The following is a 17,533-nucleotide window of genomic DNA, read 5'->3' as shown; positions in this document are numbered from 1 at the left end:
GAATTCTAGGAGCAAGTGAAGATGTGGCAATACCACAACGGACAGAAGCAAGACATTCTGGCCTACTTAACATGTACAAGGTGCTCCTTTTAATTGGGCCCTCTGTGAGAACAACTATTTGTGCTTCCACAGCTAGCATATATTTTCTTCTCCCTCCAAAAACAAAACAGGGAGCGGTACTGACTCCTCTTTTTATGAAAACACAAAGAAATTGAACGTTTTTGAGCTATCTCTGAGGCAAAACAGCAAAAACGACATGGGCGGCCATACACACTGATTTTCCTGGGCGTTTCGCAGATTTCCGCCCAGACACTGCTTGTGGCTACAGTATTCCGGGTATGTCCTGGACGGATGGCAACCCTAGAAAGGTCTTGAAAGTAACGTTGAGTAAAAAAAAAACCCAGAAGCTTTTTGACTAGGCTTAACAGGAGAAGAAATACCAGGAGACCTAAAAAGTCTGTTCATGCAACAACAGCTGCAAGAATGTTGTTAGCCCAGATGTAGAAGGAAGAGAAGGTCCCAACAAAATAAGAGTGGATAACCAAAATGATGCCGAAATGACAAAGATGACCGTGAAGATCAGACACCAAGATGACAAAAAAATCGAGAATGGGGGGAAATTGTAGAATACCTTAAAAACTACTGTAGTTACTTAGAAACATTAGCAGGACTGATATAACATTTATGAAGCAAAATGCACTAAAGTAGTAAATAAGGAGATGAAATAGAATGGATAAATATAATTATATGCAAGAAAAGGGGGACGCGGGTGGCACTGTGGTCTAAACCACAGAGCCTAGGACTTGCCGATCAGAAAGTCGGTGGTTCGAATCCCTGTGACGGGGACCGTTGCTCGGTCCCTGCTCCTGCCCGCCTAGCAGTTCGAAAGCACACTAAAAAGTGCAAGTAGGTAAATAAGTACTGCTCTGGCGGGAAGGTAAACAACATTTCCGTGTGCTGCTCTGGTTCACCAGAAGTGGCTTAGTCATGCTGGCCACATGACCCGGAAGCTGTCTGCGGACAAATGCCAACTCCCTCGGCCTGTAGAGCGAGATGAGCACCGCAACCCCAGAGTCGTCCACGACTGGACCTAACAGTCATGTGTACCTTTACCTTTACCTTTACCTTTATGTAAGAAAAAAGGGTAAAATATGGAAACCGGGGGGGGGGGGGAGTCTGAGGGGTTTGTATAATCCCAGTACTGCATATATGAAAAATGTTTGGAGTGTATGGAAATAATGTTAATATAAAAAAACTGAAAATATTTTGTTTTTTTTTTTAAAAAAGTATTGAAAGACTTGCTGTGTTCCAATAACACTGGACTCCCAACAGGGCTGGAAACACACATTTTTTGAAATAGGGGAGAAAAGAAAGGGGGGGTGTTTCAAAAGGGTAAAGAACCCCGAGGTTCTAAACTATTTGCTTTTGCACTTGAGTTTCTCTCCTTGGGTTAACAGCAGCCTCTCAAATCGATAAACAGAGCTCACCGCCTGAGGTGGGCTGGGGAGAGATGGAGGAGAAAAACAGCAGAGCATATGGCTTCAAGGCGAAGAAAAAGAATCCCAAGAAAGAGCCTATCATTTGTATTTATTCGAGTTGTGCAGATGGAAATTGACATCCACAACAAAGGGGAAGCAATATAACAAGTTAGCCAGAGAAAGCCCAAGTTACGAATCTAATGAAAAGCAAGTTACGAAAACCCTCTCTTGAAAACTGAATTGCTTTAAATAGGGTTGCTACATGCCCTCTTTCCCCCGGTTCTTATCCAAACTACAAAATCAAGATGAATATGCTACAATCACCGGTTTCCCAACCTGAACTCCACAGAGCAATTTAACCTTTACCAATCTCCTGTAAACATCTGCCGACTTTAAGAGGATGATTAATTTTCAAAGCCGGCTATTGCCAACACGAAGATAGCTCTCTGAGTGTCAAGTAGAGATTAATATTTTAAAGGGGAAATAAATAAGTGGATAAGGATAAAAAGAACCGTTTCTGGCAGGCGAAAGCTCCAAAGAATTTGTGACACTTGAGTTTACACAGAAATCTTGCTCGGGGATTGTTTTAGAAAGCAACCAAATGTGTTCAGAATATAAAATGTCCTCACTGCCCCTTTTAAGAGATACTTATTTCCGATCACATTCCTCTTTTAAATGCACAGCGGATAGCTGGTTGCAGGCTTGTGTAAGCCTCTCACTATTAGATTCCTGGTAAGTTCCCTTATATCCCTCTTAAAAGAGTAAGCACACAACAATCTTATTTAAAGTCAATACAGTGGTACCTCGGGTTACAGACGCTTCAGGTTACAGACTCTGCTAATCCAGAAATAGTACCTCGGGTTAAGAACTTTGTTTCAGGATGAGAACAGAAATCGCGTGGCGGCAGCAGGAGGCCGCATTAGCTAAAGTGGTACCTCAGGTCAAGAACAGTTTCAGGTTAAGAATGGACCTCCAGAACGAATTAAGTTCTTAACCCGAGGTACCACTGTAAAAAGAAGTTTACTCACATCATCAGTTCACAGTTGGATCCCTGAAGGCAGACTTAGTTACAAAGTTTATACATGTGGATCTATCCCATATGGAGATAATTCGAGTGTCCTCTGTTCTAGCTAAAAAAACCCTGCTTCAACGATGGGGGAAGTGAAACTCTGACAAAAGGCCCCCTGTAATGTGCTTTAATTATTCTGATTGCAGGTTTTATAGCTGTTTATATAAATATAAACTGTTACCCATCATTCTTGTCTTGAGTCTTTTTGGGTGGGTTGGCAAACTTCTCTAATTCATTCAGGTCCTGTTGTTTAAAATCCTGGGTGGTTTTTGGAGTGAATCAGATGGTTTTGGGAGTGATTGTTCCACTTGTGGGGCAGGGCAAAATGCAGGGTTTTCGCTGCAAAATGTTTGCCAAAGTTTGGCACCAGTTTGGAGCGAATCGGACATTGCTGAGTTTGGGGACTTTAACTACGAACCCAGTTTGGATGTATCAGTTACTCTGTGGGGTGCTGCAAAACACGGGGTTTTCACTGCAAAACGATTGCAAAACTATGGTACCAGTTTGGAGGGGATCCCAGATTTTGGGGTTCGTAGTTCATTAAGCTGAGATGTCCACCCCTGCAAAGGAGGCCTAGTGGTTACCCCAAGTTCCACTTCAGAGTATGAATGAGATTGCAACTTCTGCAAATGCAGAACAGGCTGAGAAGTTGCTGCTTGCCTATGAGCTTCTAAATACTTTCCTACCCTGTTTGTAACACTGAAGCAAAATATGGACCCCATCCCGGTCTTATCTTGGACCTTTAAGTGCAGATCTGTGCCTGTTTCTTTTTTATCCTGGCTATTTCAGATTTTACAAGGATTGAAAAAGTCCGCATTTGAAAGGGAAAAGGTCTGGGACAACACTGGGCTGGGGAGACAGGCCAGTCCGGATTCATATTTTGCTCTGAAGAGTTTGGATTTGATATCCCGCTTTATCACTACCCGAAGGAGTCTCAAAGCGGCTAACATTCTCCTTTCCCTTCCTCCCCCACAACAAACACTCTGTGAGGTGAGTGGGGCTGAGAGACTTCAGAGAAGTGTGACTGGCCCAAGGTCACCCAGCAGCTGCATGTGGAGGAGCAGGGAAGCAAACCCAGTTCACCAGATTACAAGTCTATCACTCTTAACCACTGCACCACACTGGCTGTCTGTTGTGGACAAGCCCTTTTAGGCTGAGAAAAAAGGTTGAAACAGCTTGGGCCTTTGTGGTGCAATGGACCAGTGCTGCCGGCAGTTAACCAGAAGATTGGCAGTTTGAGCCCACCCAGAGATGACTGTGGGCAGGATTCCTGAATTGCAGGGGGTTGGCCTTGATGACCCCCTGGGTCCCTTCCAACTTTGTGATTCTGTGGAATACCAGCTATTATGTACAGACAACAATCTATTGTACAATTCGTTGATTCTGTGAGCAGATTTGACAGGATTAAGAGGTGACATTTGGTGACCTTGACATTTTACTGCCATTCTCTCGTTCCTTATAAGCATAGATTATAGAACGTTATGTAATGCAAAAGAAAAAAAAAATAGAAAGAAGGCCACACATTCAGTTTATTTTGCTCATTCTTGTGAAGAGCGGCTGAAATAATTGCATACATTTGATGCGGTGTATCCTTTTTTTCTTTTCTTTTTTCACATCTGCTTCATTTGTTAGGTGATAGACAGGCTGAAATTAACAGTCAAGGTGAAAAAGAAAACAGCTTTTAACACAGATGAATTAAAAAGACAACCAAAAAACTGGATTCCAGGGAACAAAAGCATGCCTTCCGCAAAAGTAAATCAAGCAGGAATGGTACATCTTTACAAATATTCTCTGCAAATGTGAACATATGATTTTACACTTGTTTCTCTCTTTTTTCTACGTGTAGCTATTTACCAGTTTTAATAATGTATGTCTGCAAGAAGCAGGTGCCTTGGCCAAAAGGCAATAAATAAAGGCAAGCTTGCATACGTTGCCAAGGGTTTAGGGGGTTAACTGTTTTTAATACGTAAGGTTCGCTGTTGTTTTTGTTTTGCTGTTGTTTTTTATTGAGGGAGGGGAGGTGTGTCTGGGAGCAGAGGAACTGGGGAGAGCAGGAGGGGCCAATCACAGTGGTTCAGGGTCGGAGGAGGTGTGGGGAAGTGGGGCAGGCTGGGTAAAGGGCAGTTAGTGACTGTCGTGGGCCAGCCCCTCCTCCTACCTGGGGAATTGAGGTTGCCCTTGTGGGATGTAAGAAGAATCAGGTACAGTCAAACACAACATTGCTAGAGTAGACATGAAGGTTGTCTCAGTCCTCCAACGGGAACTTCCTACTTTCCAGGACTGAGACGAAACTTCCTATGTGTAACTTGAGATGGGCGTGGCCTCTCCTGAAGTAATGATCCAGAACCACAGGCTGGTGACCATCTTGTCTCTATCGATACCATCTTAACAATAAGATGCACCCTTGGCTCCAGGCCAAGAGAAGAAAAGGGGGGCTTTCTCCCATAAGGCGATAGTCACCACATTTAAACTATGTTCTAACCTTTTACCGTATTTTTTGCACTATAGGACGCACTTTTTCCCCTCCAAAATTGAAGGGGAAATGTGTGTGCGTCCTATGGTGCGAATGCAGGCTTTCGCTGAAGCCTGGAGAGCGAGAGGGGTGGTGCGCACTGACCCCTCTCGCTCTCCAGGCCTCAGGAGAGCCCCACCGCCAGCCCCACAAGCTCGGGAGACAGCGGGGAGGCGGAACGCCGCCATCCCGCTGTCCCCCGACTTGGTTAGAAGGCTGGCAGGGGGAGAAGCCTGCTCCTCCCCGTCGCCAGCCCTGCAAACTCATGGGACAGCGGGAGAGGCGCAGCGCGCCCTTCCCGCTGTCCCCCGACTTGGCTAGAAGGCTGGCGGGGGGAGAAGCCTGCTCCTCCCCGTCGCCAGCCCCGCAAACTCGGGGGACAGCGGGAGAGGCGCAGCACGCCATCCCGCTGTCTCCCAACATGGTTTGGAGGCTGGCGGAGGGCTTCCTCCTCCCCCAGCCCTGCAAGCTCCCAGAGCGATGCCAAAGCTGTGCGCAACTTCGGCATGGCTCTGGGTCCCGTTCTGGGGGAAGGGGAAGCTCGGGCTTACCCAGCCCCGCGCCGGGGGGGGGGTTAATAAATTCCCCCCCCCTTTATTTCCCCCCCAAATCTAGGTGCGTCCTATGGACCGGTGCGTCCTATAGTGCGAAAAATACGGTAAGTCTGCCTTCTGGGAACCTTTGTGTGAACAGATGATTACTTTACGGAAGACTGTGTAGCGTCTTATTTTAGGAGGGATTAAACAGGGAAAATACCAGGAAATATTTACAGAGACTCTAATGAGTCTGAGCAAGCTACCTGCTGTGCATGTGTTTAAAAAAGGGGAATGTTAACTCTGCTGATTTTGTTGAACTTGTAAAGACAAGTTCAGATAGGATATCTTAGACAATATATCCTCCCCCGCATCCCTAAACATCCCCACAGCCCTATCAGCCAGCCCTCGGGTCTGTGGCTGCTGTTGCTGAATGCTAGTCGACTGAGTAAGACCTCCATCATCCATGATCTGACTGTGGATGAGGAGGCCAATCTGGTCTGAATCACTGAGTGGGTGAGCAGGGTGGAGTTGGTCTGACCCAGTTGTGCCCACTTGGGTACTCGGTGCAGCATCAGGCCAGACTTAGAGGTCAGGGAGGGGGTGTTGCTGTGGTCTAAAGAGATTCACCTCTCTTCTCTCCTCGGGCTCTCTGTCCAGGTGTGTGCAACGGGAATCCACAGCGTCTGTTCCTAGCACAGGACAAATGGGAGATTCTGTTGGTTTACATCTTGCCTTGCTGCCCGGCGGTCTCCCTGCCTGAGCTGACAGAGCTGGTCTCAGCGGCGGTGTTGAGGACTCCCAGACTGCTGGTTCTAGGGGACTTCAACATCCATGCCAAGGCAACTGGCTCTGGGGTGGCTCAGGACTTTAGGGCTGCCATGACAACCATGGGGCTGTCCCAATATGTCATTGGCCCAACGCATGTGGCAGGCCACACTCTGGACCTTGTTTTCTCAACTGGGCAGGAAGAAGGTGATTTCAACATGGGGGATACTGACATCAGGACCTTGTCATGGTCAAATCACTTCCTGTTGAGACATTTCCCATCATCCTTAACCATTGTCCATGCTGGCTTGGGCTGATGGGAGTCCCATAATAACTGGGGGAACCACACAGCTCCCCAACCTCTGCGATACAGAATACAACTATGTTCTACATTTCACTTGACCATAATGCAGATCACTTATTTCAAACATCATGATTCCATTTCCTCCCCCCCCCCCCAAGTTGCTATTATGTCTCAAGGCAAAAGGAGGAGGAGGAGAAAAGCAATAAGGGCATCTCTACAGCTCCTACTTAAACGGTTTGTCATTCCCACTCTTCAGAGAACCATGGCAGACTGTCAGCGAGTGAACAGAGCTATATAGTATATTTGAAAAGAGAATTCTGAATACAGGTACTTGAATGCAGTACAATTGAACTAACTCTGGGAATAGGGGGGGAATCAAAGGCTAATGTATTCCGGAGTCATTACTTCTTGCACTAAAAGCTTTGTCTGATCCTGGCATTCCTAATCAAAACAAAGTAAATTCAAACAGAACAGCAGCATCATTGAATAATCATAATACAAAGCCCTAACTTGTAACATCATGTATATTCTTAGAATTTAATTTCCACATCCCATGGAGAATGATGCTGATACTGTTATAAAATCTCAACAAAAATCAAAGGCAGCAAATGAATTTTGCTGTGCTTCTCTCGCGTCTCCCGTAGCTTTGGGGAGCAGCGCAACATCAGAAGCTGTTTTGCCGAGCTGTGTAAAATCCTGAAATGTATTCAGCATGTCCAGCCTGCACACATCTCTTTCTATTGGCTGATCAGTAAATCGGAGGAGGGGCATGTCTCTTACTACCTTTCCCCCCCAATACAGTATAAGAAGCAGTAGCAGCAGGCAGGCAGGCATTGCACAGAAGGCTGAGTAGTAGTTATGGTTTTCAGTGATGTATCTCTCTCTCTCTCAGTAGCAGGGACTAGAGCACTCTAGCCTCGTGCTTTTACAGAGAACAACAGAAAAGTAATTCTTGACGCTCCCGGCTTCCTTGAGAGGGAGGCAGCATTCAGCTACATCATTCCCAGCGGGTACAACAGGCGATTGCAGAGTTGGATAAGCCAGCAATAATTGCAAAACACTGCAGCTTTACCTTGTCTATCAGAGTCTGGTTTCCTGCTGCTGTACACCACCCCACTCTTTGGAAACGGCATTCGACCAGTTCTGCAGCTCCCCAGCCAGTGAAAAACCCCAAATAACTATTCAAAGAGGGGAAACCACTGACAGGTGGATTTCATTACCAAGCAGCAACCTGGCAAGCCACCACCTGATTTGGGACCGGCGCTTTGTGCGATGAACTTCACACAGCACTATGGAGTTCACGAACCTCTCGGCTTGTGGAATCGCAGCTACGGACTACGTGGCGGAGGAGGCACGAATCGATCCCTGGGGAAGACTTACTCTTCGGAAGGCTGCTACGAGCAACTCTTCGTCTCGCCCGAAGTGTTCGTCATGCTTGGCTTTGTCAGCTTGCTGGAGAACGTGCTGGTGATTGTGGCCATCGCCAAGAACAAGAACTTGCATTCGCCAATGTATTTCTTCATCTGCAGCTTGGCGGTGGCCGACATGCTGGTGAGCGTCTCCAACGGGTCGGAGACCATCGTCATCACCCTGCTGAACAACACCGACGCGGACGCACAAGGCTTCACCGTCAGCATCGACAACATCATTGACTCGGTCATCTGCAGCTCTTTGCTGGCCTCTATCTGCAGCCTGCTCTCCATTGCTGTGGACAGGTACTTCACCATCTTCTACGCTCTCCAGTATCACAACATCATGACTGTGAAGCGTGTGTTCATCATCATCACCTGCATCTGGGCTGCTTGCACCATCTCGGGCATTCTGTTCATCATTTACTCCGACAGCAGCGCCGTCATCATTTGCCTCATCACCATGTTCTTCACCATGCTGGTCCTCATGGCTTCTCTCTACGTCCACATGTTCCTGCTGGCCCGGCTGCACATTAAGAAGATTGCCATTCTCCCTGGCAGCGGCCCGATACGCCAGGGTGCCAATATGAAGGGGGCCATCACCCTGACCATCTTGATTGGCGTGTTTGTTGTGTGCTGGGCTCCACTGTTCCTTCACTTGCTCTTCTACATCTCCTGCCCTCACAACCCTTACTGCATCTGTTTCATGTCCCACTTTAACTTGTACCTCATCCTTATCATGTGCAACTCCATTATCGACCCTCTTATCTACGCATTCCGGAGTCAAGAGCTGAGGAAAACCTTCAAGGAGATCATGTGCTGCTGCAGCTTGCGAGAGCTCTGCGATTTCTCTGGCAAATACTGAGTGGATGTGGCTCCGCTACCACACAGACACACACTTGCCACTTTTAAGGCTGTCTTGGCTACATCCATAACAACGAACCTCTTCCTCCTGTAGTTATTAGTTGCATCTTTCGTCCTTCTCGCTTGTCATGCTTCAAGTGCAATTATTTCAATGTCAAAGCAGTGGTGTTGATTGGAAATGTTCCGACAGACTGCAATTAAAGGAACAATGTCAACTTATTTTTGAAACTGCCAGACACCAATAAACGGATGCTGAGGATTGCAAAGAAACAATTGCCTTATAAATGCACGTAACTGTGCAGATATAAAATGCACACAGCCGTGTTCTTAGACTTGCTCCATTACACTGCATTTGTTCAAGAGCTGGAGTTGGTTTAATGCCTCACACCCATGCTGCTAATTTTAATTAAATACTAGTGGGCGTTGTTACAGGGCTCTGTTTTTATTCCACACTGAGCTCAACTGTATATTAAAGAGGCATCGTTTAATGGCATCAATCTAGCTAAAGTTAGATAGAACTAGCAACCATTGGGGTCACTGAAATTGGATTTTTTGGAGGGGACTGTAAATTATGCTGTAGATGGTGTTATGAGCAATGTTTTGTTTCCCTGAAAGTGTTCATATAGGATTGTGATAATAAGAAATGTCGTTTGTATTTATTTATTTACTTGCTTGATTTACTTAAACATGTTTGCTCAAGGTGAAATACAGAATTAAAGCACACCTTAAACACAGAATCGAGCAATTAAAGTCACACAGCTTAAAATGTATGTCGTCCGATGCCCTGTGATTGTCGAATGAAGGGTGGTATATAAATTTAACAAACAAATCATTTAAAAGCATGTTTAAAATTACATAAATAAAGGAAGGGATAAAAGCACTCTGCATTAAATGTTGGATCAGGTTAGCTCCAAACTAGATGTTTAGCAGCAGTCCTAAGGGGTCAGATCTGGCCTCCGAGGAAAACATTGCTCACTGCAGCTGCCACATTGTTGGAAGGGTGCTGAAGGAAAAGCGAGCAAAGACTTTGAGTGAAAAGACCAAGAGGAAGGACTTTGCCCTTTGCAACTGTGCAGCAGCCTAGAGACATTGTGGAGAGCACCAGTCCTGGACCATCTTCCCAGAACCCACTTTGTCATGGCACAAACATCCTGACACTGGTGATGCTCCAGGCTAGCCCCTGTGGTGCTGGTGCACCTGCATGTGATGACTGGACAGGCAGACACACAGTCCTGAGAGATGGCATGTTACTCTACGTCTCAGGTGCCAAAGCCCTGCAAAGGATATAAGGGGGGGGGGGCTTGTAGCACTCGTGGCCAAGGCTTAAAGTCCTAGGTCCTTTTTAATACTCTAAGAGGCCTGGGGGCTTAGTGCCCCTTCCTTGTCACTATGCTGCCAAGGGGAGCAAGGGAAATGTAGCATCTACAAAACTGGGCAGATCCAATGTAAAAACAACTCTGAAAATGTATACAGTCGTACCTTGAATCCCAGACGCCTTGCGAGTCGAATGTTTTGCCCCCAAACGCCATAAACCCGGAAGTGAGTGTTCTGGTTTGCGAACGTTCTTTGGAACCTGAACATCCAACGAGACTTCCACAGCTTCAGATTGGCTGCAGGAGCTTCCTGCAGGAAGCCGTGCCTTGGTTTCCAAATGTTTTGGAAGTCGAACGGACTTCCAGAACGGATTCCGTTCGACTTCCGAGGTACCACTGTACTTGATTCTGACCAAACTAAGCCTCCTGAGGTACATTTTGCTCTAAGAGGCTTGGTTTGTCCAAAAGCGAGTACAGTGGTACCTCGGGTTACAGACGCTTCAGGTTACAGATGCTTCAGGTTACAGACTCCGCTAACCCAGAAATAGTACCTTGGGTTAAGAACTTTGCTTCAGGATGAGAACAGAAATCGTGTGGTGGCGGCACAGCAGCAACGGGAGGCCCCATTAGCTAAAGTGGTAACTCAGGTTAAGAACAGTTTCAGGTTAAGAACAGACCTCCAGAACGAATTAAGTACGTAACCAGAGGTACCACTGTATACACTTGCAGAGCTAATGCTAAATACATTACTTCTGGTAAATGAGCCACCATAGCTACAAGAGGGCCAAGAAAACTTGTGTCCCAGGCTTTTTAGATTCGTCTACCCATGTACTGTCTGAAACCAAAGGGGTCCATGGGTTGCCAGATGTGAAATATATTGGCTATTTTTCAGCTTTTCTACTTCACTAATCCTGAGTCCTTTATTCCCCCATCACAATAATTTCTGCACGGGTGTTTTTTTCCCCTCCCTCTCACAAATTTTGACGCCTATAAAATAAAACGCTTTATGACCAATTAAAGCTGGAATTAACACGCCTGTAAGTGGTTGAAGGAACATGCACTGCAATGAGCACCACAATTATTTTCAAAGCAAGCATCTAGCCCTGGAAAAGTACAAGGAGTGTTCCCATTAAATCTATAAAAGAACATTTTGGATCCCCCAAACTATGACTCAGCTAAGCTGGGTCACTGTAATATGATGCCTTTAATTACAGGATATCTGAGATAGTTTCAGCTGCGACAATGTGACAGACAGATATTTTCTGAACTCACACAAAGAATGAAAAGCAAGATTTGAGGTTTTCATCATTCCCTCCCCTCCTTTGATTTATGCTTTGTTCAAATATGACAATTCACTCAGCAACCAAGTGCTCTTTGTGACGTGGCACAGACATTCATACAAAAGAGCCTTATTTTGAAGCAAGTGCAACTGCTGCTTAGAAAGTGTGTTTCAGCATTATCTCATCTGGAGGTTTCAGGAAATGAGAGGGAGAAATCAAGGCTGCAATCCTAACCCCAGATCTGGGCTGTCGGAGCAGGTTAGGAGCCAACAGACACCCTTGTATTGCCAGACCAGATATGGGCAGTAGGGGATGCTTCCTGGTTTCAACGTTTATTATAGTTTTACATTTTTATATATTTATCCATATAATGAGGGCCTCATCATATAGCCAACTTACAATGAGGAACTGGTGCTAGATGCCGCTATATATCAGTCAATATACCGTATTTTCGCTCTATAAGACACACCAGACCATCAGACGCACCTAGTTTTTGGAGGAGGAAAACAAGAAAAAAAATATTCTGAATCTCAGAAGCCAGAACAACAAGAGGGATCGCTGCGCAGCGAAAGCAGCGATCCCTCTTGCTGTTCTGGCTTCTGGGATAGCTGCGCAGCTTGCATTCACACCATAAGACGCACACACATTTCCCCTTACTTTTTAGGAGGGAAAAAGTGAGTCTTATAGAGCAAAAAATATGGTAATTAGAACTATATATGATAAGGGCTTGGCGATCACTTCGGTACTTAATGAGAATTTGGCCTGCCTAGCTTGACAAGTTAACATGCCCGAGATGTGAACTCAGTGCTGGATTTACGTATAAGCTAAACAAGCTATAGCTTAGGGCCCCACTCTAGTTGGGGGCCCCCAAAAAATTCAAAGGGAAAAAAACCCCAGATGTACATTTCCAAAATATAAGATAAAAAACAAATAAAATAAAACCTACATACAGCAACAGTGATTTGTGTTGTGGAGGCTCCTATGATTTAAGTAATGGACCCTGCCTGCTATATAAAAGGCCCCATTACCTTCAGTAGCTTAGGGCCTCGTCAAACCTAAATTCAGCCCTGCGTGTACTGTGCTTGGCTCAACCCGAGGGACAGCTGATGTCATGAACCCTAATTGATCATAGATAAGGCCAGCACATGCGTTCACTCTCAAGTAGGGAGGAAGGTTCACATAATGTAGAACGCCTGCATAGCCTGGCATCAGGCCCGTGCGAGGGCTATACAAGCTCCTAACTTCAGAAGCTGAGTTGGTCTTCATGTTCAGGTTCTACCAGTAAACATTGGAAGTTGGTCCCATCAACTGAGCGAAGGCTCTCCTGCTCCTGGGGACTCCACAGCAGTGGAAATCATGAACTTGGCCTTTGCAATTATCTCCCTAATACCCTTTTGATCTTGTATCTTAAGTGCCACTTGTTAGAAGAAGCAGTCTAGCAGTCATATCTCATACTGTCTTATTGTCTAAATATACCTGAAGGAGCGTCTCCACCTCCATCGTTCAGCCCGGACACTGAGGTCCAGCTCCAAGGGCCTTCTGGCGGTTCCCTCACTGTGAGAAGTGAGGTTGCAGGGAACCAGGCAGAGCCCTTCTCGGTAGTGGCGCCTGCCCTGTGGAACGCCTTCCCATCAGATGTCAAGGAAATAAACAACTATCTGACTTTTAGAAGACATCTGAAGGCAGCCCTGTTTAGGGAAGCTTTTACTGTTTGATTCTGTTTTTAATCTGTTGGGAGCCTCCCAGAGTGGCTGTGGAAACCCAGTCAGATGGGCGGGCTAGAAATAACAAATTTATTATTATTATTATTATTATTATTATTATTATTATTAGTCAATAAACCATTTTCTTCTTCATCTAATCCTCCATCTGCTGAGATCCAAAAGAACTCCTTGCTTGCTCTAACTACTAGGCAGCATAGCAAGACAAGCCCCATCCAGCAATCCTTGCAAATGCCCCTGTTTGTGAGGCCTGCTCGCGAGCTCTTGGTCACAAACTCCCAAAAGCTGCAATATCATGGCTCTAGATCTGGATCTGTCCATTCTGGTCCTCTCCATTTCTCATTTTTCCAATCATCCATTCAGTTCTCCACATTTTGCAGCCATTTGCATTTTTTTTTAAAAAATCCTCGTATGCTGATTGTCATTTCAGTGTGAATTTCTCCCGATAAACACATTTTTATATGCAGTTGTGATTAATGCACATTTTTTTCATTTGAAAGGCAGTGTCTTTTAAAATGTTACATTCACCAATAGCTTCATTTTTATGCGCAATTTTCAGAAGTAGAATAAATGCAAGTGTCAAAGGATAGCTTTGTTCCTGTTCATGTATCGTTTTGGAAAGAGCAAATTTGATCGATTTAGCTTTTACTGTGCACAGAGCTGATTGTCTCTTCCATTGCTACATGACACTCATTACTCTTACTAAACATTAGAGGGAGAGAACGTGGAACTGGACGTGGGTTTGCTATTTTTAGTGTTGACTTGTTATCCGCATCACATCTTGCTCTGCCCTTAGAAACTTGAACAGTGCTGGGGATCTCTTGCTCGGAAAAAAACAAATAAGACACAGCATGCGCACAATCCCTTGGGCAAACATAAAGTTGGCTACAGGCTTTAAATGTTTGTCTTTGATGCTATGGTGTGCCCCAGCACCTCTTCTGGAAGCTAGTAGAGCAGAAACCATTTTAATTACATTATTGAACAAGCCAGCCACAGGGTCAGCACCTTGGACAGGGGCAGCAGACCAGTTAAAGGTAAAGGTAAAGGTACCCCTGCCCATCAGGGCCAGTCGTGACCAACTCTAGGGTTGCGCTCTCATCTCGCTCAAGAGGCCGGGAGCCGGTGCCGTCTAAAGACACTTCCGGGTCATGTGACGAAGCTGCAACTGGCGAGCCAGCACCAGTGCCGCACACGGAAACGCCGTTTACCTTCCTGGTATAAAGTGGTACCTATTTATCTACTTGCACTTAGGGGTGCTTTCAAACTGCTAGGTGGGCAGGAGCTGGGACCGAACGACGGGAGCTCACCCCGCCGCGGGGATTCGAACCGCCGACCTTACGATCAGCAAGTCCTAGGCACTGAGGTTTTACCCACAGCGCCACCCAGGTCCCATAAGCAGACCAGTTACAGTTGCATAAATCAGCTAAGAATAAATTGTCTTTCCATACAGATTAGAGCCTTTTAAAATGTCCCCCCCTACCTCCATGATGTACAAAAAACATATTATCAAGGATAGGGTAAAATGGGAGTATATGAATCCTGATAGTTGTGGAGCATGGTTTTAATCTGTGTTTAGTTTGGATTATGTTTCTAATTAAAATACGCTTGGAAGGAACAATTGTCACATTACACAAGGTTATTCTGCATCCACAGGGATTGTTTCCTCATCTCCTCCTAGGTAAAAAACCATGAAAGGAGTAGCATAACAAACACTGCAGAGTGTCAAATACTTAATAGGATGACTCCAGTTCCCCCCAAGAAGGGGAGGAGGGGGGGAGAAAAAATGTAAACAATACATTATTTCCTGAAAACGATTCTGATTGTTTATGTCAATTTTAATCTCCAGCTTTGTTAATATAATGACTTTTGTGGTTCATCTTATCTGGCTTCCAGCTTAGTTGCCAGAGTCCTCTGAGATGAAGTTGGAGAAATTCCATAGTCTGGTTATTTGTAGTTTCTCCCTGCAGTTTTTCTCACTCTCCCTAGTCTAAGGGCTTGAATAAGCTGAATCCTCTGTGGACAGAATCCACTGTAATTAAATTAACACCCTTCTGGATGAAATATCCCCTTCCCCCAATGTTTTGAAGAGTTCCAGATTCAGCTAAGTTAACCTGATCCATTGCTTTACATTCTGTCCTCTATTTATACAAGTAATTTTGCTGTTGATTCTATGCAGTTCACCACCATGACATGGTGATATTTAGACATTTTTGCAAACAAACAAATTGGATTAATTGTTCTATAGGTTTCAAAGTTAAACCTTCCCTTTTTTGCCCCACCGCTGCCTCATGGATCCAATAATATATTTAAAATTAGGATTAATATTATCAACATTTCTTTTTGACAGCAGGGATATATATTTTTTGCTCCAGAACTGGAAAACTATGGATCTTTCTGGCTACCTGTATAATTTCATTTAACATTTATAACAGATTCAAAAATATGATAGATTCAATGGACAATTCTACATGGAAGCTGCCTGTACAATGAACCTACCTGTTGGAAGTTGGTGCCCTGTTTCTGAAGGTAAGCAGCTTTTGAATGAAAAACTATTCCCTTAGAGATACAGCAGGTTGCAAATATTCATTAAATGTGATTTAATGAAAATTCCAAGGACAGACTGGAACCAGACCGTTTTCTGCAGGTAAATTAATTCCTCAATCTTTAATTTCCAAACAGCACTGGTGTGATTAGTTTATCTTACTACACAAGTACACTGTTTTGCTGCTATTTCTTTTTAATTCAATGAGGATCCTAAACAATGGAACACCCCGTCTAACAGCTACCAACCCTACGGCAATGAGTATTGTTCAGAAGATTTCCCGTAAAGTTACCATCTGAGCCAAGCGAAGGTCACTAGAGCCAACCTCGAGATGCTGAGGATGCAGGGACCTCAGTTCAAACAGTCACAAGCTCCGTTGCTAGGCAACAGCCTTTAATGACACGGAATGCACGGCCATCATGCCAAGGTTCTAGGAGAGTCAATGTGGCCTAGTTGTTAGAACAAAGTTAATTCCATGCAATTCAAGAGTGGTGGTATATGTATTCTTTTAAATGCACCATCATATTATTATTATTATTATTATTATTATTATTATTATTATTATTATCCTGCTTTCCAGACAGATGTTGTCTCCTAAAGCATCTGACTGATTATTATTTTTAAAGGTGAGACAAGTCCTGTCCTCAGGTATGGAAACTCAAAAAGGCAAGACACCCAATGCAAGGGATGTGGCAGAACAAGGCACACTTTGCAACGGCCAAGGAAAAGCTTGAAATATGTCCACAGGCAAGTCCTGTCCGGCTGGGGCCAAGCAGACCTTCCCCACCCACAGCTGTACTTGGACAGAGATGGATCAACTGACCCTGTAGCCCTTTGTGCCCAACTTCAGGGGGGCTGTGGGGCTTAAGCCCCTCTCAGATCCCCCTGGGGGGCTTCTCTAGGGCCCACAGGCAGCAGGCAGTGCCAGGCAAATGCACAGGCTCACCTGAGGGGCTCAGTTGCAACCACGTTATACTATAGGTTCCAGGAGTGTGTGTGTGTGTGTGTGTGTGTGTGTGTGTGTGTGTTTACTGAGCCTGCCTCAATGGGCCCATTGCCCTCACAAAGGGCCTCTCCTCCTGAGTCCTGAGGGAAGAGAAGTGGGTTCCAGCAAGACCAAAGGCAGCGATTCGGCTTCAAGGCTTCATTGATGCCTCTGGAGCAGACTGAGGAATACACTCTTTCAGATAGCTTGCACCTGAGCTGTGTAGACAGCAGCCTAAAAGTAGCTTGTTGGCTCAGTCCAGAGGCTGGTCCTGCCTTCTGTTCTCACCGTGATCTGACTAGATGCCTAGGAGTAGCCTGCAAGCAAGACCCAGGTGCCACAACCTTCTTCCCAGCTATGAGCTCTTGAGTGCAGCCGAAAACAAGGCTTGCCATTGGCACCTCTCAGCGGATCCAGGCCAACTGCAAGGAAACACTGTACTATACCCAACGCTGTTCTCTAGATCACTTACGTGCTTCAATACCTGATTGTCCCTTGGACACCTTGCAGAGTGGGCCTGGAAGGGGCAGCCTGAAGGCTTTGACATCCCTGCATGGTTGCAATGATTCCCTTCAAGAACTCACACTTTCCTGCATCTTCTGCAGGAGGTCAGAAAGATCTTGCAGAGCTTTCCTTCAGACCAGCTTCTTCCGACTCGTCATTGTCACAATGATGGCCGTCAGTTCAGCACTCAGCTTCTCCTCGCTGAAGCCTTCGGGAGCAACATCAGCTGCATCTGACACTGTAGAGTATGT

General features: G+C 45.4%; 1 protein-coding gene across 1 annotated transcript; it reads left to right on the top strand.

Annotated features, from left to right (window-relative positions):
* Nucleotides 1-7,556: 7,556 nt before the first annotated feature.
* Nucleotides 7,557-9,674, top strand: MC4R (melanocortin 4 receptor). The gene has a single exon (XM_083747413.1). It carries the CDS (start codon nucleotides 7,937-7,939, stop codon nucleotides 8,936-8,938), a length of 1,002 nt encoding a protein of 333 aa, XP_083603539.1. The 5' UTR covers nucleotides 7,557-7,936; the 3' UTR covers nucleotides 8,939-9,674.
* Nucleotides 9,675-17,533: the final 7,859 nt, after the last annotated feature.

The sequence above is a fragment of the Podarcis gaigeae genome (genome assembly GCF_964106915.1).
Source record: "Podarcis gaigeae genome assembly, chromosome: 7".
Lineage (NCBI taxonomy): Eukaryota > Metazoa > Chordata > Lepidosauria > Squamata > Lacertidae > Podarcis > Podarcis gaigeae.
This window is presented reverse-complemented; position numbering and strand designations above follow the sequence as displayed.

Coding starts and splice junctions, on each gene's coding strand:
- MC4R (XM_083747413.1), top strand. CDS start 7,937: ATGAACTTCACACAGCACTATGGAGTTCACGAACCTCTCGGCTTGTGG.